Source organism: Ochotona princeps, chromosome 31 (genome assembly GCF_030435755.1).
Source record: "Ochotona princeps isolate mOchPri1 chromosome 31, mOchPri1.hap1, whole genome shotgun sequence".
Classification (NCBI taxonomy): domain Eukaryota; kingdom Metazoa; phylum Chordata; class Mammalia; order Lagomorpha; family Ochotonidae; genus Ochotona; species Ochotona princeps.
In genome coordinates this window covers 6,461,246-6,486,332 of record NC_080862.1, presented here as the reverse complement: position 1 = coordinate 6,486,332, position 25,087 = coordinate 6,461,246, and the positions used below count along the sequence as shown (strand labels likewise).

Below are 25,087 nucleotides of genomic sequence, written 5' to 3'. Positions count from 1 at the left end.
TCCTTAGCCCACAACAATCAACCAGCATTTTGGGTGTCCCTGAATCTGGTGGTATGTTCAGACTCACCTTAGGATTCAGGGCAGTAGCCCCTTTACCGGTGGAGGAAGAGGTGTGTACCAGGAGGTGGTAGAGGCATCTACTGTGTGGGTCATGTGGCCCGTTAGAGCTCGGCTCACAGCTAACAGTAGGTAAAACCACTCTATCAAGAGCTTGACCCAGTGCCAGGTAATGCATGCCTCAGCATGGGTTGTTTCGCTTAACTCTTAAAATAGCCTGATGATTCAATACCATCATCTTTATGAACTATAGCATGGAGCTTGTGAATTACTTGTGGTAGGTCACATTCAAAGGCAGAACCTGAAGGTAGCAGTGCCCCAGATGCCAAGCTAGGATTTTTAAAACTTTTTTAATTGGTTCTTTGAGAAACAGTGAATGACAGTGAAGGAGGGGAGCACGGGGGAGGAAGAAAAGTCCCGTGTTCTGGGTCGCCCCCCACATGCCCACAGGCTCGTGCCTACATGCCCCATGGAGGTGGCGTAAACCCAGCTGCTGGAGTCAGAAGCCAGCGGTGGGAATCGGATCCAGATCCTTTGCTGTGGAAAGGAAATATCCTAGACTGAATGGCAACTCCTATGCTGCTCTTGTGGAACTCAGGCACAGAGTTGAGGATTTTTCTAGAGTTCCTCAGACCGGTCCTCATGTGGCATGGACAGTTTAGTGTCACATTACAAAACGAAGCTGTAAGCCTTCTTGTCTGTTGGCCAGAGCTGATGGCTCAGGCCTGTGCTTTCGTTGGCGAGCTTGAGTGGAACTGGGCAAGTTAGAAATGCCATAAGGTACAGAAATCTGGATACGCACTGATACACAATTCCAAATTGTATCTGCTTGGAGCTCAGATATATACAGTAGGTTATGTAGCAGTGAACAACCTGGAATCCAGAGTTGGCCTGCTGGCTTTACGACCTGCTGGTACGTGATTTGGAGCCCTGTATTCCAAGCATGTTGGACACAGACCTCCGATCCTCCATCTCCGATGGGGGCAAGGATACTGGGCAGTCAAGGCTGGTATCTGCAGAAGGCTCCAGGGCCCAGCTGAGAGTTAACGTGGGCATGGCTGAGGACACACTTCAGGATTCCGTCGTGAGAAAGAAATTGTTCATTACCTATTTGCCTGTTTAGTCTATCCACTGTTGATATTTTTACTTTTTTTTTCCTAGAAAGCAAGCCCTTGGGTATATATTTGTACACTACCACCCTGAGCCCTTCAGAACGCCTGTGTTTTTCTTTGGGTTTGATTGAGATAAAACACATTTTCTTCAGTATTTAGTTTTATTTTTATTACATTAATGTCTTCTAATGTTGGTAGTTTTTTGTTGTTTGGTGTCTTTCTGGCAATAAGTAAAGGACAAGCTTTGACAGTGTTGAAGAAAATATTAGATCTCCTTAGCGTAGTATTTTGAGTATAGTCAGAATAAGACAGCAGTTGAATTTAAAGTTTACAAGAAACATCCTAGTCTGGATTTCTGGGTCCACAGAAGATCAATGTGAAAAAACTCTTATTTGTATATTCTAATTGCTTGTAGAACCCCCACGCCCTTTTTTTTTTTAAGATTTATTTTTATTGGAAAGTCAGACCCCTAGAGAGACGGAGAGACAGAGAGGAAGATCTTCCATTTGCTGGTTCACTTCCCAAGTGGCCACAATGGCCAGAGCTAAGTGATCCGAAGCCAGGAGCCTGGAGCCTTCCTTGGGTCTCCCACGCAGGTGCAGGGTCCCAGGCCTATGGGCCGTCCTCTATTGCTTTCCCAGGTCAGAAGCAGGGAACTGGGTGGGAAATGGTGCACCCAGGACACAAACTGGTGCTCATATGGGATCCCGGCGCTGGGCTACCATGCTAGGCCCTGTAAATTAGTTTTTGTTTTTTCATATTTACTTATTTGTATTAGAAAGTCATATATACAGAGAGGAAGAGATAGGAAGAGATACAGAGAAGATCTTCTGTCTGATGATTCACTCCCCAAGCGGCTACAATGGCCGAAGCTGAGCCAATCCAAAGCCAGAAACCCAGAGCTTCTTGCCGGGTCTCCCAGGCAGGTGCACGGTCCCAAGGCTTTGGGCCGTGCTTTGCTTTCCCAGGTCACAAGCAGGGAGCTGGACAGGAAACAGAGTTGCTGGGATATGATCCCGGGGTGTGCAAGATGAGGACTTTAGCCACTAGGCTACTACACCAGGCCCTGTAGATCCATTTTTTTAAAGGATTTATTTCGGTACTTGAACCGGCATCTGCTTGCTCCAGGTACCTTAGAAGAAGGTGGATTGGAAGCTCAGACTAGCCAAGAGATGAAGTAGGGTACTGCCACACGGAATGCAGATATCCTAAGAAGCTGTGGCAGTTACACCACGACACCGACCTCCAATTGTATATTCTTCATTGATCGTGACATCAGGAAACAGTTTAGATCTTGCCCGAGAGACCGGCTTCTTAAGAACCTGGTCTCCTTGCCATGTCCCATTTGCTCATGTGCCCTTTGTTTATGCACTCAAAGACTTAAGACCTTGTGGCTGGAGAAGGGCACTTCTTCCACCTGCTCCATCATGCTGGATGAGCCATTACATCATAGCTTGTGGTTTCCTCTGATTACCAAATGTTATGCCTCTGAACAGACAGTAAGAGCCCTCACCCGCTATCTCCCTTCTGTCTCTCCAAGATTATTCTAAGCTGATTGCCAAAGAAGTTTATACTTCCTGTGACGTAGGATCTTGAGTCCTTATTCTATCCAGCAGCTAGCTTTATTGTTTTGAATTGTATTTCTTTCTTTAAACTGTAACTTGATATACCCCGGGGAATAGGGTTTGCATCAATTTGTCTTCACATTCATGGACTTATCCGAGTACCAGCTTGGCTAATTCTTTTTGAAGGTGTGACACACATAAAAGCCCATGTCAGGAAATTCCGTACTTAACTTTGAGATCAAATGGAAGGACGGGTCTGATAGAGATGGGTGTGGGTTTCGGGTTGCAAGATGGGCCCAGATGACCAGTAGGTCTGACTGTTGCCAGACATTTACTGAGCTCTTACATTGTGCCCAGTGTTTGCAGTGCGCCATCCCCTGAGAACAAACAAGTTGTGGTTGGCTAGCTGCCTTCCTGCTGCAGCTGAACTCCTCTCTGGGGGTGGCAGTTGCAAAAACAACCTGCACGCGTGTCCCTAGCCGTTAGTTCAGCTTCTCTGCCACCAAAAACTACAGCAAGAAATTTGACTACGTCCCACACCCGTTCTTCGTCTTTACTAGTAAATGGCTTTCAAATTCCTTTTTTTTTTTTCCAGGACAGTGATGGCGATAAAAGTGATGACAATTTAGTTGTGGATGTATCTAATGAGGTAACCGTACCTCTCCTCCAACTTCCGCTTTGGACTGGCTTCAGTTGCGTTGTGAGAAAGACCCGGTAGCGACTGCTTGATGTAGAAGTTCATTATGTATGATGGATGTGTCCCTTTAGAGTCTTAGTTTGGGCGTTTGGCACTCTTTTGCTTCTACTACCCTTTAGGGAAAGTGCGGGGAGCCTACAGAGGGACATGATGGCTGCCTGGTGTGTTAATAGTGTGTTTGCCAACACCTTCATGCTCATTGGAACCAGTTATGGGCACACTGCACACCCCAACCCAGAGGCCTTGAGCGTTCTCCTGCACGTGGTGGAGTCAGTGTGGAAGCACATGTGTGCCAGGGGCACGTCTGTCAAGGTAACTGGTGTCAATTTCTGATTGCGCTTCTTCAGGACCCTTCTTCTCCGCGAGCAAGTCCCGCCCACTCACCCCGGGAAAATGGAATCGACAAAAACCGCCTCCTGAAGAAAGATGCCTCGAGCAGCCCGGCGTCCACGGCCTCCTCCGGAAGCTCCACTTCTTTGAAATCCAAAGAAATGAGCTTGGTAGGTGATGAGAGCTGGCCGCTCTCCCCCAGGTCTCTCTTCCGGGGACCGGATGATCGCGATGTAGTTGGAATGTGGGAGTTTGCTGCTTGAGGTTTTTGTCTGTAATTCCAGGGAGGTGAAAGTTGTCTTGCGACGGTTCTCATCTCCGGCCGATGTGTGCTTTTCCCTTCTCTGTCATTTCCTTCCGGCCCCCATGGCAGGGACTGCCAGGCTTGGGTGTTCAGTATGTCCTTGGCACAGAGTCGCTGCTCGCCTGGCTGGCAGAGAGCTCCAGTGGCCTAGGTGTACCCCTTGTGAAGCTGACCATCCTGTGAAGCCCAGGCTGATGGGAGGGCGCCCATCAGAAGGGTGGAAGGCTGAGCAGGTGGAGCTGCACCGGGCAGGGAGGGCGTCAGACCCTGTGTGCGTGCTAATGGATGACTTTGAATATTCCCAACACAAAGAAATGCTATCCATGTGAGGCCAGTGATACCCGTTTTGCATACTGCGCACATGTATTGCACTGCCACGAGCCCATACATGATGTTTCAGTTGCAAGAGCAAGCTCTGAAGGGGGAATTGCCTGAGCTCTCCTGGGAATGCTCCCTGAGCAGCAGCTTCGCTCTGACTCCTCACACTGCACCATTGTTCATGCTCACCGATGGGGAGGCGCGCCTGTGCACCTTGCCAAGCTCCACAGCCAGGGAGCTGTCATCTCTGGCTGCCACCCACTGACCTGCTTTAACGGTTGATTTTTTTTTAACATAAAATAATCTGTCATGGACTGCACGCTGACGGTTGAGAAAGCCTGCGAGTCAGCCAGAAGGTTCCTATGACCCTCTGGCGGGCCTCTGGCTGGTGTTGAGCCCTCCCCCAACTTGTCACAAGTGAAACCGGGGGGGGGGGGTGACACTTAACCCCAGAGGGGTCGTGTTTTTAGAAACCCCAGAGATGCTGCTCTGCTTCTCATACAATGGCCCTGCTGTCTCCGGCCGTTGAGTACCAATTCCAGGTCTCCCTAAAGGTGAGGCCCAAAAAGAGGCCCTCCCTGGAGATGTTCCTGGCAACGAGGACGTATATTTCCAAGAGCCGGGAGCCATTCTCTGGGTGGCCATCCTCCTGACTTGGCAGAGACCCAAAGTCCACACGCTTGATGAAAAATACTTTCTAAGAGAAAAATCTGCAGGGGAAGGAGTATGGTCATGTTTTGTGTCTCCTGCTTGAGTTTTAATTCTGGCAGGAAGCAGAAAGGTCAGCATTGCTCACTCCCAAGTTAATGCTGTCAACATTGTGCGGATTTATGAAAATTGGCCGAGGGAGTAGCTAGAAGGTGCCCAGTGTCCCAGCTGCTGTTGTGATAAATTGTGTAATATGGCTTGGATTAAAAATAATACTCATTTAATTTGTTTAATGATACCAGCATGAAAAAGCCAGCACGCCTGTTCTGAAATCTAGCACGCCGACGCCACGGAGCGACATGCCAACACCGGGCACCAGCGCCACTCCAGGCCTCCGTCCAGGCCTCGGCAAGCCTCCAGCCATGGAGCCCCTCGTCAACCAAGCGGGTAGAGCAGCGCCTCTTCTTGGGCTGTACTTTGTGTCCGCCTTGTTTCTCCCCCTTCCTGGTTTGTTGTTCTCTGTTAATGCTCCTTGGGCAGTTTTTTTGGGGAGATCTGAAAGGGACGTAAGGCCTTCTTCCAACCTGTCACCACAGAGGCCAACTTGGTCTGTGGCCTTGATGAGTGGCAGTCTGTGGCAACTGATGTTCAGGTTCTCTTTTATTCCAAGGATTCCAAATCTGAGATATCCGTTCACGTTTCTGGATCATTATTCTGCACAGAAACTCCTTACCAAGCTGTCACTAAGTGGCAGACTTGGCTAATATTGCCTCCAACAGCCTGTGTGGCTAGCCCGTGGGATTCCTGCTCTGTTGGCTGGTTACCATTGGTACCTCCTACACAGACCCCTGGGTCTGCCCTGGTGTAGAGGCCGGGAGAGCTTCCCTGAGGCTTCTGACCCATGAATGAGTGAACCTGTCATTTTGCACTTGCTCTTCCTCCCTGGGAAAGGAAGAAAGGAACGGCCTGGCTGAAAGGAAGACAGGTCCTGGAACATGGCTCCTTAAACCCTGCTTTGGTTTACATAAACGCAGGCTTTGGTTTTCATTTGGAATTGGTACCAGGGAATGGAAAGTTCGGACTGAAGGAGAAATCTTGGATTTTATCAAGAAAATCTTCTTTTGAGATTAAGTCAGGTAAACAATTAGTGTCTGTGCCTTGGTTTGCCTTCTATAAATTGGGTTCGATAATGCCGCTTAATTTCCCTGGTTCCACAGCAGGGGCCAGGTACACCAATGAGAAAATGTGTGGGCTGTGTACCTCTGCTCCAGGTGAATTCAGCCCTAGGGGATGAAATGAATCCAGTCTATAAATTGGAGGTGATTTCCCCCCTTCCTGGAGGCCACTCTTCTTGCTCCTTTCGCATGACTTCCGCGGACAAATAACCTTGGGATGACAGGACAGGGTGGACCTCCGTCAGTCCCCAGAGTCACACCATGGCTTTTGCTTCCTTCCAGCAGCCGGTTTGAGGACGCCTCTGGCAGTGCCCGGCCCATATCCTGCTCCCTTTGGAATGGTGCCCCATGCGGGAATGAATGGCGAGCTGACCAGCCCCGGGGCAGCCTATGCCAGTTTGCACAACATGTCTCCACAAATGAGTGCTGCTGCCGCCGCGGCCGCTGTGGTGGCATACGGGCGGTCCCCCATGGTAAGCTGCCGGGGGGGCGTCAGGGTCGGGTTAGACAAGCCACATGCTTCCCCTCACCTGTCCAGCCCCAGGCTACACACACGCTTGGCCCTGCTCCCTGTGCAGGTGCCACGGCCCCACGCGCCACAGGAGCAATGCCACCCGAGGTTGAGGCGGCATGGCCGTACCGTCCCTTCGAGCCCAATGCTTTTTGCTCTCCTCTGTTTTTGTGGATGAGAAGCAGCAATGTGTAGATAACTTTGGTCGTTCAGAGGACAAAGTTGATTTTTACATGGGGAATCACTCAGGTCCCTCACACAAGTCTTTGCTTTTGTTTTCTTGAGGCCTTTCCCCCGTTCTTCAAGGAGAAGAAATATTTAAGAAACCATAGCTTTCTCCTTTCATGCCTATTCTTTAAACTGCAGCGGGCAGTGCTCTCTGGGCAACAGATGGGAAGACAATCAGACTGCCAACCACAGGGACCTTTGTCTTCCTTCTGCCATCATGCATGTGGCCCAGTTTTTGACCGAGAAGATCCCAAGCCACATTTGAAGGGTAAAATTGCACAATCGCTGATTTCATCAGCAAAAGGGACTCTTGTCACCCACGGCCGGGAAGCAACTTCCCTTGGCCATCTGAAATGTGTTGTGGATTTTTCTGTCCTTCTGCGTCTTCAGACAATGTGGGATCCTATTAAAGTTGGAGGAGAATTCCAATTCAGATGGGCCTGGGAAGTTGGATACAGTCAGGAAAGTATACAAAATAGGAATCCGGGAAATGGGAACCTGTGTGTGAATCCATAAGCGTTGCATTAGATCAGAGGCATGCAGCCAAGCACGTTGGCCCCTGGAGCCACATGAGGCCTTTCAAAATGCTTCTGTCTAAAACAGGTCTGGATATTGAGCATCATGTAATGCTTCTACATTGTGATGGGTTCAGTGTTAATATTTTAAGAACTCAGAGGGTGAACCAAACCAGATAACCAGACTTTTCATTACTGTCAACAGCTGGCTCTTCTGGTTCTTTGTACAGTTTCCAGTGTGTTCCTGTGAACCACTGTCTCACAGTTGAGCTGAGAGCCGGTGGAACTGGTTGTTCTCCGGTGACTCTGGTTTTTCTGATGATCAGAACTGGAGGGTTAGTACCGGCACCTGGAGATTGGGGCCTCTGCACTGTTCACTGTGTCAGCACAGCCCAGGAAAAAAAAAAAACTGACCATACCCAAATGTCTGCATGGGGCCAATGTGGAGAAATCCTCCTTGCACAATTTATTGGTTTGGATTGTATCGATTGATTGGAAACATAGCAAGCGAAAGGGAGAGAAGGAAAGGTCTTTGACCTGATGCTCTCTCTGCACCCGAATTGCTGAAACATCCAGGACTAGGCCAGGCCAAAGGCAGGAGGTGAGAACTCCATCTGGGTCTCTCATGTGGGCAGCAGACAGCCAAGCACTTGGGCCATCCTCTGCTGCCTGCCCGAGCTCCTTAGCAGGCAGCCGGATCTGAAGCAGAGCAGCCAAGAGTCAAAACTGCTGCTCACGTGGGACTCTGGCGTCACAGCTGGCGGCTTAACCCGCTGCACCCACAAGCTGGTTCCATGTCCCCTAGCTTGCCTGAGCAGGGCAGAACAGCCACAGCCTGTAGGAAGTGTCTGACATGGAGAGCTTAGTCGCAGAGCACACACACAGATCACACCCATTCTCCATCTCTCCCCAAACTAGTATGAGTGTTCAGAGCTGCTTATGTGACTTCTGTTTGGTTTTATGCTCACACATATTACTGTTTTGATTTACCTTGCTTTGGGAGTTGATGAGTTGATGTTGCCGAAGCGCTGAGCCTGCAGCGACAGAGTCAGGCTGCTGTGTTTCTGTTCCAGGTTGGCTTTGATCCACCTCCTCACATGAGAGTTCCCAGCATCCCTCCCAACCTGGCGGGAATCCCCGGGGGGAAACCGTAAGTACCTCTGAGTCTCTCTTGTCTCTGGTTTCAAAGGTGGCTCAGCCATGGGGCTCAGTAGACTCCCAAAGGCAGCCTGGGCTGGAGTGTTTCCGAGGAGGTGCTGGTGACTTTTCCAGAATAGGGTTAGTGCTTTCTGTAATAGGAGGTGCAGAAGTGTCTTGCCTCTGCCTGCTACTCCCTGTGGACCATCTCCTCCGGTCAGGTGTTTCAGGAGGGAAACCGGTGGCCGGGAGGTGCGGGTGAGAGGAAGGAGAGGACTGGCAGTGGGGAGTCCTCTCCGCTGGACCCCACTTTGGAGAGCGGCTTTGCCTGTCTGGGTGGATCTGGCTGGGAGGACGGCTGGCCGCCAGAGGACTTCAACAGAGCCATGCTCTGGGCAGTAAGTTCTCAGTCATTTTTAAACAACAGAGATTGGAATGTGTCATCCTGGAACCGGGGCTCGGTGTGCCCCATTTTTCTAGCCTTGGTGGAAACTAGCTGTTGGAAGAGCGTGTTCGGCTGGCAGCCAGCCTCCCACGTTGAGTCGCCGGTGTTGTCTTGGTGGATGCCTTACCCCGAGACGTTTCAGAAGATCCGAGGCCAGGAGGCTTTGTGGGGAAACAGAACAGAGGGCACACCTGCATTCAGAGTTTAAATTAAAAAAATAAAGACACTTGGTAATTCTTAGGTCACCTTAAATGATCGTTTGCTTTTCTGTAATGTATGGAGTTAGAAGCTTGATTTCAGAGGATTCCTGAAAGTCTCGAGCACTATTTATGAAGCAACATGGAAACAGAGGGTCCATTCTGTCTTTTCCTAAGATAGGAAATGGCAGAAGGCATGTCTCGAATGTTCTGAACTTGCTAAATTGAGGTCCTTATGGTGCGCGTCATGGATCCTCAGCTTCTCCTTGTCGGACCCCCATGCCTGCATGTGGTGGCTCCCAGCTGTGTGTTTTGCTTGGGTGTCACATCAGGGCATCAGCTGTAGAGATGTGGAGAATGGCAGGTGGCATCTTGTCTCATGACGAGCAGGACTGTGGTCAGGGGGACAGTATTCCTGAATGTTTGCTTATTTGCTGAATCTTTTCCAGTTGAGCCTTTGTGAGGTACCACTCGGGCACTCTTTGTGTCTTCTTGGGAACATCCTTGGGGCATATGCAGGTGTTGGTTATTGCCGATTCCTTGTACCTGTGGTACACCCCCCGGCACGTGTGGCCATGAGGAGCAAACAAGACAGTCACGGGAAGAAGAGGTAGTGATAGTAGCTGAGACATCTTTGGGGGAATAGCAGGCAAATACAGTCCATCTAACTGACCCTGAGTGAGGTTCAGGAGTCAGAGCTGGAGGGCTCTGATGGTCAGGACCCCACCTCAAGAGAAACGGGGGGCAAAGCAGTGAACCACACTGTTGGTATGGAAGACTCACAAGCTGGGCATGGCCAGCTCTGACATTGTTCATTCATTCACTCACTCTTGCTCTGTCACTGTGTGTGTGTGTGTGTGTGTGTGTGTGTGTGTGTGTGTGTGTGTTATCATTATGGGATGCATATATAAGGGCACCATTCTCGGTCAAACAGCCATCGGTCTTTGGATCTGAGTGGGCACTGCTCTCTCAAACAGATCAAATAGAAGTTTTAACTTCACGTCTCATGTTGAGATGATCTGTATTCTATGCGGAAGACAGAATTAGACACATGCAGAGGAGTCAACGAACTTCCCCACTGTGTCACTGAGATCCATTCGTGCTGATGAGAAGACTTGCTGTTCTCCTCCATGAGTAAAGGGATGTTGCCTGAGTCCATGTGCTGCAAACCACTGCTGCTATTTTCCCATCTATCAAAAGTCAGTGCTTGGCGAAACAGCAGTCTTAGGTTTGCCTTTGCCAGTGCTGCTCATACCCCGCTAGACTGCGTTCCACGTGTGAGTAGGGCTGCTTCGAGGCATGTCAAAGAAACAGGGACAAACCCTGGGTGAGGGCTCAGGCAGTGTGGCCATTTGTGCAGAAGCTGTGCTTTCCCCAGGATCGTGCTCCCCGATGGTGTTGAATCTGGGATTAAGCACCGTGGCAGCAGGGCAGCAGCGGGTGGCAAGCAGACTTGTAAGGAAGGAACCAACGCTGTAGTGAGACCTGTTGGGGGGGCATGCACCCTGAGAGCTAATGAGTGAATGCACCAGCATCCAAGGGGGGTTGCGAGGGTGGTTGCTGGCACGTAGTGGGGCCACATGCTAATAGGTACTTCATTGAGGTTTTCTCTCTTCTTCCCCGCGCAGGTGAAGTCACTGTTGGCTTATGTTCATTTGGAAGTGTTTGAGGCTGGTGTTGTGGTAGTGCGGGTTAAGTTGAAACCTGTGATGCCGGCATCCCATGTGGGCACTGGATCTTGTCCAGGCTGCTCCATCTTTGATCCAGTTCCCTGTTTGGTGCACTTGGGAAAACAGCAATAGATGGCCCAAATGCCCACCGCACCCATAGGGAGCATGTTAGAGATTCATGACTTTGCTATTTTCTCAACCATGGCTGCTGTGGCCATTTGGGGAGTAAGCTAATGGATGGAATCTCTCTCTCTCTCTCTCTCTCTCTCTCTCTCTCTCTCTCTCTCTCTCTCTCTCTCTCTCTCTCTGTATTCATTTGTTTCTCTGTCTTTCAACTAAATAAATCTTTGAGAGTGGCGGAGCAAAGATTTGCCCGTCAGATCAGTTTGCTACTCCGAATTTCATATACTGAACGGAAGTGATGTGGTCCAGCCCTGCTGTCGTCATGTTCCAGCCTGCTCCTCCAGGCTGTTATTCAGTGACTGACGTCCTGTACTGGCTGCAGGATAGGACCCTCCACTTCCTGCTGATTGCTGCCCTGTCTGTGTAGGACGCCAGCCTTCACCTCTTGCCATGGAGCTGTTTGATGTCTTTCGGAAGCCCCCTCTGTGGCTGCCCCTGTGAAGTTCTGCAGGTGCCTCCCATGTATTCGCATTCCTGTGTGCTTCCCCCGCTTGCCAGCAGCGTCCTTCCTGACCTGAGCTTGTCTCGTGAGTACAGACACCCAGCAAACAGACACTGGGCTGCACACAGGAGGGCAAGACATCTTCTGGGAAGGAGCTTCCAGTTCTGCATTTTGAATGAAGTTGAGTTGATTTATGGGAACTAACTGCAACTTTGTTTTCAAACCCTCAAGGCTAGATTTAATTGGTATTGTTCAGTCAGCTTAACTTGAATTCAGTTTTAGTTTTAGGAAACGTATTCCCTTGAGCTCTGGGCCGGTAGAGGAATGTGGGTGTTTAGTTGGACACGTCTCTGGCCCTTTGGCACTGCTCCTCCACCAGGACCCCTGGGGGCTGTTCTCTGCTTGCCTTGAATAATAGCACCTAGAGGTCAGTAATAAGGCTGACTAATAATAGTTTGGCTGAAGATTCTAGGTTAGTTCCGGGTTCCTTCACCCCGTGTTTTCATGCCAGACATGTAATTCCGAAATCTTCCACCCACTTGTTTAGTGTTTAAATAAATCTTTAAAGTACCTTTTTGGATTTAGAGCCTAAAGGGAAAAACGAATCTTAACCACACTGAGGGTAGAATTGCCTCTTAGGAAAACTTGTTGTGCAGCAGTGACTGGAAACCATCCCCAGCTTCTGGCCGGGACGACGCTTCCCAGCCAGGGCGCCCCCTCCGTTCACCGCTGCGGCTCCGCTTTCGTCCTGTGCAGGTTCTTCAGCTGGTTTAGTGGGTGGGTTTGGGAATTGATGCAGCCCCCCTTTTTACTTAGTAGGAGTGAATCAGTCAAGATTCCCTAGGGGCCAGGCAGGTGCAGGAGATGGACTGCGGGGGATCGGCCTAGTTACCCCCAGCCTAGCATCTACAAGCTGGATCCCCAGAACGGCAGGTCAGGCGGCTCCATCCGGGTGTGAAGGCCTGAGGAGCACAGCAGTCGGTCACACTGTCCCGAGAGCCTGGGATGCTGCCTGCTCAGGCAGGCAAGAGTTTGCGCTCTACTCCAGGGATTGAACGTAGCTGCCTTGAGGAGAGGGGGTAGGGGGTAGGAGACACCCTCCTAGGAGTACCCAACAATGTTTTACCAGCTATCTGGGAACCCCTTAGCTCAGTCAAATTGACCCATGAAAAGATGATGACCACAGTGGTTTCTGGGAGTTTTTGGTTTTGCTTCATTAATTGCTGAAAATAACAGGTCTATTCAGTGCCTTCTTATTGCCCTGTGGGTTTTCGTTTAACTTCTGTTTTTTTTCTAGCCTTTGATGATCTGGAAATGTGTAGGTAATTTCTGGAGATTGTGTAAGAAGCCCGTTTCTTTTGATGTGAGTTATGTCGATCTCTCAGTTACGTTGTCTCCCGTCTTCTTACTTCTTCCTCTCGGTCACTTTCGAAATGACTGTTCTTGGATCACACGCCCAGAGCTGCTGTTTGTTCGGCTGGGGTTTTTGAATTGAGTTTTGAAACAACAAACTTTTTCTGCATGGGTCTCAGTACCTTGCTATTGCGTAGCAGCCTGCTTCCCGCCCCAGCACCATTATAAATTTGCAAGTGTGTGATGGATAAAAAAGGTCCCGAAACTTAGAATTTGAAAGAGAGACTTTGCACAGGAAACCCACGTGTTTATGAAGTCAGTCATCTCCTGTTTTCTCTGCTGCTAATCTTTTCCATATCCATGTTAAGAAATTTTCTATTTGCCTCTTTTAAAAAAAAAAAAGGAAAAATGTGTTCAACTAAATAAGAGATGCGAAAGTCTGTCCTGAGATCTTGCATTCAGTGGTTCACTCCCAAATGGGCACAACATCCAGGCTGGACCAGGCTGGAGTTAGAATCCAGCAACTCTTTTTCTGTTTCTCCCACGTGGGTGTCAGACACCTAGGTCCTTGGGCCATGTTCTGTTGCCTTTCCCAGGTGTCTTGACAGGGAGCTGTGTTAGAAACGGAGCACCTGGAACTTGAATCCTTGTCCATCATGTCTCAAGCATCGGCTTAACTTGCCACACCACAAGGCCAGCCTGCCTGTATTTGGTTATAAAGAAAGCCATCTATTGATGTTACAATGTGAAATCCTTCCCTATTTTACCCTCGTCTGCTTCTATAAGTCTGTGTGCAAAGACGCTGGGACGCCACACTAGAAAAAAAATTTATGATGGAAGTACATTCTAGATAGTGTGGACTTGGTTTGCAGAATCTAAATATATATATATATTTGAAGGAAGGCTGTATTAAAGCAGATATTACTCTCACCAATGGGTAATATATAGGAGAGGCTTTCAGAACGTTGCTGGAAAAACGAAAGCAAGAAATAAGTTTATTCTGATGCAAGCAATTTTGAAACCCATTCAGTTTCTTCATTTTACACATTTTGCATGAACTTTTGTGGAAACCTCCTTGTATATCAAAGGACCCATTTTCTTCTGAAAGAATAGAACTTCTATTTCTTCTGTGACTGCCATTCCCCACCCCAGTCCTTACTCCCTTACTTTCCAGAGTATGGCTCTGTGGCTGAGTCATCATGGCTGCAATTCTCAATCCTGAGAGGAGCCAGGTGCCCCAGCCCCACAGCTCCCCTGTGTGCCCAGGTCTCCACCCTGACCATGTGGACAGGTCGGATGCTGTTTGTAGTTTCCATCACTCCATCCTGGTGGTCCCATGGTGTTCCTCTCAAGGGTAGCCCAGGTGAAGAGCTCCACCCTGTGTTGACCTCTCCCGGCCTGCTGTGTGGGCCGTGTCACTTGGCAGCTGGGTGATCATGGACCAGTCTCTCTCCCCTCCTGTGCCTCCTTCCATTGTGGGAACCACAGCAGGCCCTCTCCTGTGATGTAGTAACAAAAGGCCGGATATGTACTGCTTTTCACAGCTCTCTTGGGATCCTTCCCTGTGTAGCTTCATTTAGCCCACACCTTGGCTGTTCCATCCATAGGCCAAATTTTGGCAGGGCACATTGTAAAGGTGGGGGAGTAAGGTCAAGTCAAAGAAGTGGAATATCCGCAGCTCACTGTGACCCAGTGGAAACTCCACCACGTGTCTGCTCACCTTTTATACTGCTTGGATCATGCTGTCAGCACACAGGCACTGGGTGGAGGCTGTCCCACGCAGCCTCAGGCTGCTTCAATATACCACGTGCTTTGGGCGTGTGGCAGCTCCTGGAGGGAAGGCCATGCGTTTCCCTCTCCTACTGTCTGTCCTTGCTTTTGCTGTCATCTAAATCAGTTCCCCAGGGACTGCCTTTTCCCGGTTGGGAGCGCTGATACGATCTCCTAGTGACTCCCAGGTGCTCGACACTCCTTGGGAGAGGTTGGGCACAAGCCAGGCCGTGAGAGGGTGTCCATCCTTCTGGTTTAGCTTGGGGCTCCTCGTGGCTAGGTGATCACGTCATGGGAGCCAGGATGTTCTGACCCACTGATCGAGCGACAGCTAGATGCCAGCTGGTGTGGTCCGGCCACCAGTCCCCACAGCACTCCGGGAGGACCAAGGCAGTGTGGTGGATACTGTCACCGAGGCTTCTAGGAAAAGCTGGGGCCCCGGAGAAGTGTGCTTTCTGGGCTAATTGAGTTCCCACCACCAATGTGTTGTTTGACTTTCTGCCTCCTAGATTTAACCTGGCCGTTTTGGGAAGTGAATTGGTGAATGGAGATTCTGTCTCTCACGTTAGTTTTGAATAATGGACCTGGGCGGGGGGAGCGAGTGGGTGGGTGGCAGACACAATAGCCAAGAAGGAAGAAGGGCTTTTGCAGGACGGGAGCAGAAGGAACAAGGCTCCTCCCAAAGGGCCATGCGACAAACACTCAGTCCACTGCATCTGAGGAGGCCTTCAAGTGTTGCCCGGCAAACTCTCTTTCTTGAATCGAATGATCAGGGCTGTTTATAATTCTCGATTTTGAAGCACTGAAAGAAAAAAAAAAAGCTCACTTCACTGAACCCCTTTAGAAACTTAATGAAGGGGTAGGGGTCAGTGTGGTAGCACGGTCAGTTAGTCCGCCACCTGCAAACCTGGCATGCCAGGAGTGTCCATTTGAGGCCTGACCACTCTTTTAATCCAGCTGCCTACTGATGCACCTGGGAAAGCAGTGGACGATGGTCCCAGTGGCTGCACCCCTGAATCCAGGGGATCTAGCTGGAGTTCCTGGGGGCCCAGCCCTGACTGTTACAGCAACTTGGGAGTGAACCAGTGGATGGGAAATTCTCTTTCTCTCTCTGCCTCTGCCTGTCAAATAAGAAAAACTCGATCTTAAAAAAAAAAAATCAAACCTTGAATGAAAGCAAAATTCATTCAGAGCAGGGGGCTGACTCCTGCTTGGAGGAGAACATGGGCACTAGAGTGAAGACGAAGGAACTCAAAGAGAGGCAGCCCCACAGGATTCCTTGGAGCAGACGCTATCCCAAGGAAGCAGGTGGTTTTTCCTGGCAGCCTGACTCCTGCGGCCAGAAGAAAACAGGTGTTTGCAGAGGGATCGGTTTGCTGGAAACAGCTGGAAACCACGATGGGCAGAATCAAGGAAACGGGAAGAACCAAAGAGCTGGGGGATACAGGCTGCAGCTAAGGTGCTTGTGTGCCTGCCGCCCTGATGGGAGATGCTGGGTTGCATCAACCAGCACCAAGGCAGTCTGATGCAAAGAGGAGAGGTGGAGACCTCATGTATCAGTGTTCAGTTTCGTGCTTCCTAAGATGTGTTACACAATGGAAGTTTCTGTGGCAGTCCTCGTGGTGTTTATATATGTAAAGGTGTCAGCGACAGGTTCCAGACTGCACTGTTTATTGTAGATTCCCTAGTGGTGTCTCCTAGAGGAAGGTGGAAGCTCCAGTCTTCAGAGTTTCCTGTGCATGATCATCTGGGTTGGGCTATGGAATGAGAATTTCCCGCATCTCTGCTGCTTACACAGTACTTTTCCTTCGTGCGTATTGTAGAAAGCCTGCAACGTGTGAGCCCTTGGAGTTGCAAATATAATTTAGTTCTTTGAAATTTAAAAAAAAAATAACGTTCAGAACTTTGGTGTGGAGCTCTTAAGTGTGCAGCTAGGAACAGGCTCATTTGTATTTAGCAGGAAAAGAAAATGATAGCTGGAGGAACGTGGAAATTTATTCCTTTTTGCCATAAATGACAATGACTCTCTGCAGACCAGAGCAAAATATCACGGCCCCATTAGCTCGGCAAGGCCTCTCTCTGCTTCTGCCTTGCTGTGCTAGCTCCCTCAGCCCTTGATTTCTGTGTTCAAAGTCACCTTGTGCCCAGAAGGCCTGCAGGATCTCCAGTCATCTTACTTAGAGTTCAGCATGCCCTCTTTCTTCTTTTCTTTGTAATTAATATTTTTAGGACAGTTTTTGGCTGGTAGCAGAAATGAGCCAAAAGTACAGAGTCCCCACACATTTCCTTTCCTCTTGTGCTTCTACGTGAAGCCTTTTCTCACACTGCCCCCCAAGAGTCTCAGATGTGGGTAGCAACGTAGGTGTGCCTGGCTGAAGGGAGCCTGGTAGCTGGGAGCTTGATGGCTTAGATCAAACTCCAAGGGTGCTGGCCAAGGGGGGCGTGGGACGTTGTCGAGTGGGAGGGCCACAGAGCTATTGGATGTTGAGAGAGAGTCTCTTAATTTTCTCTTATTCATGCGAAAGACTTTTAAGTCCAAGCCATGTGTGTAGCAAACTTCTTTTTGTTAGTGTTGAAATGCGACGTTAAGTGTATCCATCAGTGAATCCTTGCCGCTGTACTGATTTCAAAAGGAAGCTGTGCTTTCCTCCGGGTTTCTCGTAGAGCAGTTGCAAGGACTTCCAGGATCCCTTTGTGATAAGTGGATCTTCTGCTTCCTTTCAATTGTCCCCTCTCCAAAAGTGCCTACTCCTTCCACGTGACTGCGGACGGCCAGATGCAACCCGTGCCCTTCCCCCCTGACGCCCTCATCGGCCCGGGGATCCCCCGCCACGCTCGCCAGATCAACACCCTGAACCACGGCGAGGTGGTGTGCGCCGTGACCATCAGCAACCCCACGCGACACGTGTACACCGGTGGCAAGGGCTGTGTCAAGGTCTGGGACATCAGCCACCCAGGCAACAAGAGTCCCGTGTCGCAGCTCGACTGCCTGGTGAGTGAGTAGGAACTGGTACACAGGGGCTAATTTCTCCCTGGAGACTCAACAAGGAAATAACTGTCCAGGCCCGGGTTTTATTTCTGTTAGGAGGAAATGGAGGCCCCCTCTGTTTCCTGTGTTAGTCATCTGCTCCCGCCTTCCCACCCTGCTCCCATAACGGAAGGTTCCATTTGTTGCTCTTACAGCAGTTAGATCTCAAAAGGCGGTGGATTCCTTGTGTGAAACTTTCTGCTGGCTTGCAGAAGCTCTCCTTGTGTGGGCACGCCTCTCCTGTTTCCTGTTGTAGGCGCACCAGCACAGGGCCATGCCTGGACTCTAGTCCCTGCAAGCTACTAGAATTCCCCTCTAGTCTTTCAGATCAACATTGCCTGGTAAACATCGCATAGCGTGGCATAAAAGCCATTCTGAACAGGGTCTGTGTTTTGAAAGGGAGGCCTGGGGGGGACCGGGTTTGGTTTTACAACATTCACTTCAGGAAAGATGATGGGTTCGTCGGGCAGGATGGAGGGCAGGCATCAGAACAGGAGCCCCTGAGGATGCTTCGCTGGTGCCTGGAACATTTGGTGCCTCGTTCAGGCCCATGATGCTGGCATTGTGGGCAGCATCTTTACTCTGTATGCCACAACACTGACCTGGGGGTAAAAAATGTACAAAGTGGCTTTGCCAAGCATCTCTGTAGAGTGTGTGTGTGCAGTGGAGCTCAGCTGTAGGTATCGCAGCTTTCATACCTGGCCAAGCCATCCTACGAGATCATGTTCCTGTCGTTTTGGAAGGTGATAATTACAGTCAGACCCCAAGCCTTACTACAGGATGCAAGGTTCACCAAATGCCACTCCTTAGTCAAAGCCCAAGACTGCAGTTAGAGAACACGATACTGTGGCTGCCGGGCGTGATGTATTATACCAATTGAATTGCGTCTCTTTCACAGAATAGAGATAATTACATCCGTTCCTGTAAATTGCTCCCTGATGGATGCACCCTCATAGTGGGAGGGGAGGCCAGCACTTTGTCCATTTGGGACCTGGCGGCTCCCACCCCGCGCATCAAGGCCGAGCTCACGTCCTCGGCCCCCGCCTGCTACGCACTGGCCATCAGCCCCGATTCCAAGGTCTGCTTCTCCTGCTGCAGCGACGGTAACATCGCCGTGTGGGACCTGCACAACCAGACACTCGTGAGGTGAGCCAAGAGGTGTTTCTATCTGTGGTGTGCTTGGAAGGTCACCCCAGGCTCTCAGCTCCCATATGAATAGCCTGATGCGTCACACTGGGCGCTGGTGTGGAGGGTGCCATAGAAAAACGCGTGACTGCCTTTGGGTTTGGGGGTGTGAGTATTGCAGTGTGCTTGCTGTGCCCACGTGCCACCATACAGAAATGCCAGACTTGTTTAAAGAATAGCCCTTGCTTTTGCCCAGGGGTGGCATCAGGGGAGTGCCACGGAACACGAAGAGCCCCTGGGATGAGGACCTTGTCTGAGCAGGCAGGTGACGATGGCACATGTTTCCATGATGCCATTCAAAGACAGAGGATAACAAAACCAATCCACAGGGCATGGGTGAGTCCCCGAGCTTCCAGCACTACGTGGGCTGGTGGGAGCTGCTGCGTTTGTTACTAGCGACAAAGAGACCTGCCCAGTGGTCGCTCTGTCCTGGAAGAAGGAGAGCTCACTCGCTCTGGCTTCCCAGACTCGGCCTTTGTGTGCTTCTGGGCTGCCTGCAGGAGCTGGTGCTGACGCCAGAGACGTGCTAGGAATCCTGTGCACGCGAATGGATTGTCCCAGTAGGAGCGGCGTGGGCTTCACTTGCATCACACTTGGACTTGCCTGCAACCGTGTGTGCTCGTGGCGCGCCGAGGCATGTGTCTTATTTAGGATCCTTCCCAAGTGTCCTGGGTCCCTGTGGAGCAAGAAGGGGCAGCCTGGGGAGGAAGCTGTCCCCACAGCTCCTTGAGTTGGGCTCTGTCCTTACCATGTGGGTGTCAGGGGCAGTTGGTCTCCTGCCATCTCTTTGCAGACAGGAAAACTCATGCGGAGTCGGAGCTAAAAGCCTCCTTCAGCCTCAGACTAGTGAAAAGATTTTTTTTCTTTTTAAGATTGGTTTATTTTTGTTGCAAAGTCAGATATACAGAGAGGAGGGGAGACAGAGGAAGATCTTCTATCCGATGATTCACTCCCCAAGTGACCCGCAATGGCCGGAGCTGTGCCGATACGAAGCCAGGAGCCTGGATCTTCTTCCATAGGTGCAGGATTCCAAGGCTCTGGGCTGTCCTTGACTGCTTTCCCAGGCCGCAAGCAGGGAGCTGGATGGGAATTGGGGCTGCCAGGTTTAGAACCAGTGCCCGTATGGGATCCTGGAGCTTTCAAGGCGAGGACTTTAGCTACTAGGCTACTGCACTGTGCCCCCACCCTTTTTTTAAATTCACTTTAAAGTGATGCCAGTGCCGCACATGTCTCAGATGTTACTCCATCTGCTCCTTTATCATGCATTCTTCTCCCTGTCTTATAGATAAGGAAACCGAGGCGTGGAGAGGTTCAGTTAAGGCCTCTCATGATGCGGTTCCGTAGCAGAGCAGCTGAGGTCGGAGCCTGGGCACTTGGCTCTCCTGGTAGACGCCTTGCTGTGCGCTGGCTCCCAGGCAGTACGTGCTGTTTGGCTACGATGGCTAGCCTTTTACAGACCGCAGTCTGTTTAAACGGACCACATGTGGTCAGCAGCAGGGCCACATAGAATCTGTTGAATGCCTTGGTTTCCTCCGGGACCCCGCCGGTGCTGGGCAGTGTCTGAACCTCCTGTAGTGTGCTGCAAGTAGTGCCGGGCTGTGCGGGTGCCAGGCAGAGGGCGGGACGCACCCTCCGGATCCTCCCACTCAACAGCAAAAGGTGTTTCCAGCCAGGGGTGGGAGCATTTCCTCTAGAATTTGAGAGGTCAGAAGGGTCAGAGGTAAGAAGAGGGCCACAATGGGTTTCCAGCCCCATGCAAAGGGAGGGATCGTGACGCTGGGAAACGCAGGAGCCAGGGCCTGCCCAGCCCATGTGCGACACGTGAGGCGTGCTGCTGCGGCACGGGTCCCCAGGCTGGTGGCACAGTGAAGCAGGGGGACACTAGTGCTGCCCTGCTCCTGGGCTGTTGAAGTTCAAGTTCTGCTAGAACGAGAGTTCTGTGGACAGCACTTCCTACAGGGCTGCCCGGAGAACACAAAGCATGGCAAGGTTGCTCTTGGAGTGGGAATGCTCAGTCAGGTCCTTGGCTGGGTCCTGCCTGGTTCTGGGGATGGCCGCCCCCCCTCCCGCCCTCCTCCTCCCATCTGTTTTGGCCACTGTCCCACCTGCTCCCTCACAGCCTACTGGACAGGGGCCAGGGCAGTCACTGCCTTGTACGGCGTCTGCTCAGCAAATCCCCAAGTGCCAACCATGCTTTTGCGGTGAGGCGCAAGCTTTCCCTTTGAAAGAGCCAGCCAGGAGGGCAACTTGGAGGCAGGTTTTGCCAAAGTGTCCTGAATCTGTCATTACTGTGGAAGCTTTGCCTCTGTGCCTCTGCCCCTGAGGTCGAGGGACCTGCGTGACCCTTTGTCTCTGGGAGGCCGGATTGCCTAACCGAGGGCTCTTCCAAACATAGAAAGCAAGGTTGAATCAATAGGTGAGCTTACTTGTTGGCATAGAGGCATGGCAGGGCGGACAGACTCGTGGGCGCCTTTGTTTTGTGGGTACAGGCCTTCCCAGGCCAAGGCCAGTCTTTGGTGTTCCCTGAAGGACTACAGTTGGGATATTGTGTGTGTCTCACCTTGGTTTGCTGCCAGCATGGGGAGGAATGTTACCCTCCAGCCTGACTTGCCCAGGAAGCTGAGCAACAGGCCTCGCTTGGGGCTGGGGACCCCAAATGCGCTTGAATCGCACAAAGAACAGCCAGCCTGCAGGTGCTGGTTCCTGTTCCCGGGGGCGGGAGGGGAGAGTTTGGTTTGATCTCGCACATCAACAGACACAAGATCACATGCACGCAGAGTCCAAAACCAACAACATGACAGTGTTTACCTTGAGCTCTGGCAGGAAATCATTCTTCCATCTGGTTTGCTTTATCAGGCAATTCCAGGGCCACACGGACGGAGCGAGCTGCATTGACATCTCCAACGACGGCACCAAGCTCTGGACGGGCGGCCTGGACAACACGGTCAGGTCCTGGGACCTGCGCGAGGGCAGGCAGCTGCAGCAACATGACTTCACCTCACAGGTGCCTCTCCCGGGGGTCTGCGCGGGGGTCCGCGTGGTCCTGGCCCTCCCACCCCACAGAGCTGCAGAGCACCAACCCAGGACTCTTGTTAAAACAAACAAGAGAATCTGGGAAAATCTTAGAGCGGTTGTGAAAGCCTCGTGGGTTCAGGCGTGGCTGGCTGTTTGATTTGCATACGCATGCGTACAGCGAAGAAAACACCAGTTCCCTTCAGCAGGGCTTGCTGGGTTGTACATTTTCTCAGCATCCGAAGTGAACGTGAGAGACAATTATTTGATTCCCGTATAAGTAAAGCTTCCAAAGTATTCAGGCATATATATCACTGGGCATGCAGAAAACTCATGGCAACTGCTGAAGTGAATTTCTTTCTCCAATCTCCAGGAGCTTCAGAAGACGCAGCAGTGTCGGGGTGCCCGTTTTCTTACCTATCCCTTAAAGGATGGGCTCAAGGCTGACTGGTGTTCTGAAGATTTAGAATAATACAAAAACGGAGACTTTGTGGATTGTGAAAAGTCCTTAGTTGTCAAATGCTTAGATCTACGCATGTTTTGCTTGCCATTCCAAATGTTTTATTTTATTTATTTATTTATTTATTTATTTTGGTAGTAAAAATAATTCGACTTAGGAAAATAGGACAAAAAGCAGAGAACAGCTATATAAATGAGCGAATGTCACTCTCCCATTAGCATCCCATTGAGTTTCTCATGGAGTCTTCCCTGTTACGCCCCTTTTCCCATGCAAGTAAACGCTACTTTTGACCTTCGATGACTGTGGGACTTCAGAAAATAATGAGACACTTATGAAAGTATAATGGATAGTACACCGAGCCCCAGGCATCTGTCATTGAGGGCGGCCCCTCCTGCCCGTTGTCTTTTGTTACCGCTTCCCTCACTGTAGTATTTTAAAACAAATCCCAGATGGATTGACATCCTCTTATTTCAGTTAATGTCTAAAAGATAAGGACTCCTTTAATGCACACATGCGTACACACACACACACACTTCCTTAATCTCATCGCCTATGATGTAAAGGCTTGCATTCTTCCGGCTGTCCCGTGGAGGCTTGGGACACCCAGGCCATCTGGGTTGGATCCCTTTTCCTTGTCCTTGGACTTGGCTGACAATTTCCCCCATTCTTGCTGCTTTTTCACTTCCTGAGTGTGTAGGATAAAATAACCAGTAAACCCCTGTGCTTCTCACAGATCTTCTCCCTCGGGTACTGCCCGACGGGGGAGTGGCTGGCTGTGGGCATGGAAAGCAGCAACGTGGAAGTTCTGCATGTGAACAAGCCCGACAAATACCAGCTGCACCTCCACGAGAGCTGCGTGCTCTCCCTGAAATTTGCTTACTGTGGTGAGTTGAGCCAAGAGGAAACCGGAGGCTGTGGACAGCCTAAATGGAAAATACTTCTTCTAACAAAAATATGGTGGTGATAATATCTGGGAAACAATGTTCTGCAAGCAGCTGGATGCAATAATTCTATTGTTTTAATGTGTCCCTCTGAGCATAGTCATGTCTGTTGCTGTCTGTTTTGCTAATTTGAGAAAAGTCAGCAAGTGATAAAATTGCCCAATCCAAGGTTGGAACACCTGCTTGTTTTTAGTGTTGGGGAGAGACAGTCTGTTACCCTTCTGCAGTGGCTGGGAATTTATAGAAGAATGAGTCAGGAGTGATGGAAGTAGTTGTGAACTGGCTGGGGTGTGGAACCCAGGACTGGCACCCAGCTGCTTCAATGAGGGAAAAAGTTCTTGTTGCCAATATGCATGTGCATGGCCAAGCAGTCAGATACTCCTGAAGTTTCAGTTCTGGATTGGATGAGTAGACACATCCTATCTGACATGAAACATTACTTGCATTTTATTCAAGTTCAACGTTTGAACTTCCTTAGACCATATTTACCGTAAGTAAACCGAGAAGAACAGCTTCACGGATTTGAGTGTTTGAAGGGCTGTGGTTTGCAGCAGTGAGGCTGCAAGGCCTGTGTCGAGCGGCCTTAAGTATGATGTCTCTCTGTGCCCTTCCTAATACAGAGGATGCACCAAGCAGCCCGAAATTGGAACCTCTAAGTGTGTCACAGAGCAACCCTGGGCAGCAAAGTTTCTGTGTGCGAAACACAGCTTGATTCACTCCACTTTGCCAATAGTACAACAGGAGTTTTCGTCTTCTTGATACATGCTGTTTCTTGGCTAATTGCAGGTAAATGGTTTGTGAGCACTGGGAAAGATAACCTCCTGAATGCTTGGCGGACCCCCTACGGAGCCAGCATATTCCAGGTAAGCGTGTTGCACAGCTGCGCCGCGCTGTTACCTTTGAAACTTGGAAGTGAAGTTGCCTGCCAGAGACCAGTGCCACGGTCATTGCATTCATCGTGCGCCCCGCTGTCTTGTCTTCCAGTCCAAAGAGTCGTCTTCCGTGCTGAGCTGCGACATCTCTGTGGATGACAAGTACATTGTCACTGGCTCAGGGGACAAGAAGGCGACTGTTTATGAAGTCATCTACTGAGAACGTGCGGTTTTGCATCGTTAGTTGAATTGGGCCAAAATGTTTTGAACTTGTAGAAATAGAGAAGTTGTTTAACTCTGAGGAGTTAAGAATAAAAAAACCCGCGAGAGTTGTTTCCACACTTTGACACAAGACTACTTTGGGTCTACAAGGAGGAGACGACCAGTCTGTCTACAGTGGGGAAGACTAAGGAACCAACCCAGCCAGCTCGGGCTGCAGCTGCTGCTGTTTCTGGGCGCTCTGTGGCTCACACCTGCCCAGGTGTGAGATAACATATCCGTTCCTTGCACTTCACCTCATGTTCTGTCCTTCGTTGAGCAGTGGTGTCTCCGATGAACTTGTTTCCTGGTTTTGCATTCTTGTGAAAATTTTTTTTTTGTATTTTTGTTGAAGGTTAAACATTTGTATAAATTGTAAATATATTTGGTTTATAACAGTAAAGGCTTTAGTACCAATAGGTGGTTTTTTCCTCTTTTTTAAAAACTTTTTTTTTAATCACATCTTTGGGATTACTGATGTGGGTTTTATATTTGCAGTCCGTACCTACATTTGTAGAGAAAAGCTGAAAAATGCACTTGCTATTTTATAAATATAGCTGTTGGCCCTGAGCTCCCACGGCGCTGGAACCATAAGCATCCAGCTCTCCGAGTTGCCTGAAATCGAAGCCTAGGGATTGCCAGTCATCTGATGTGAATCGATGGCAGTTTTATTT

At 50.2% G+C, this 25,087-nt stretch overlaps 1 protein-coding gene across 10 annotated transcripts in view; it reads left to right on the top strand.

The window, feature by feature from the left end:
- Window positions 1-24,832, top strand: part of TLE1 (TLE family member 1, transcriptional corepressor) — an 80,487-nt gene extending 55,655 nt beyond the window's left edge. For 4 of the 10 annotated variants that reach the window (XM_058657341.1, XM_058657339.1, XM_058657338.1 and 1 more), the window contains exons 10-21: window positions 3,330-3,383; window positions 3,779-3,931; window positions 5,334-5,478; window positions 6,066-6,167; window positions 6,492-6,679; window positions 8,534-8,610; window positions 17,400-17,649; window positions 18,584-18,831; window positions 21,727-21,874; window positions 23,076-23,226; window positions 24,070-24,146; window positions 24,268-24,456. In XM_058657341.1, coding sequence (XP_058513324.1) covers window positions 3,330-3,383; window positions 3,779-3,931; window positions 5,334-5,478; window positions 6,066-6,167; window positions 6,492-6,679; window positions 8,534-8,610; window positions 17,400-17,649; window positions 18,584-18,831; window positions 21,727-21,874; window positions 23,076-23,226; window positions 24,070-24,146; window positions 24,268-24,375 — 1,701 coding nt within the window. In that variant the 3' untranslated portion in view covers window positions 24,376-24,456. Of the gene's footprint in view, window positions 1-3,329; window positions 3,384-3,778; window positions 3,932-5,333; window positions 5,479-6,065; window positions 6,168-6,488; window positions 6,680-8,533; window positions 8,611-17,399; window positions 17,650-18,583; window positions 18,832-21,726; window positions 21,875-23,075; window positions 23,227-24,069; window positions 24,147-24,267 lie in introns of all 10 variants that reach the window. The other 6 variants (XM_058657344.1, XM_058657343.1, XM_058657342.1 and 3 more) reach the window with 3 other exon arrangements.
- Window positions 24,833-25,087: the final 255 nt, after the last annotated feature.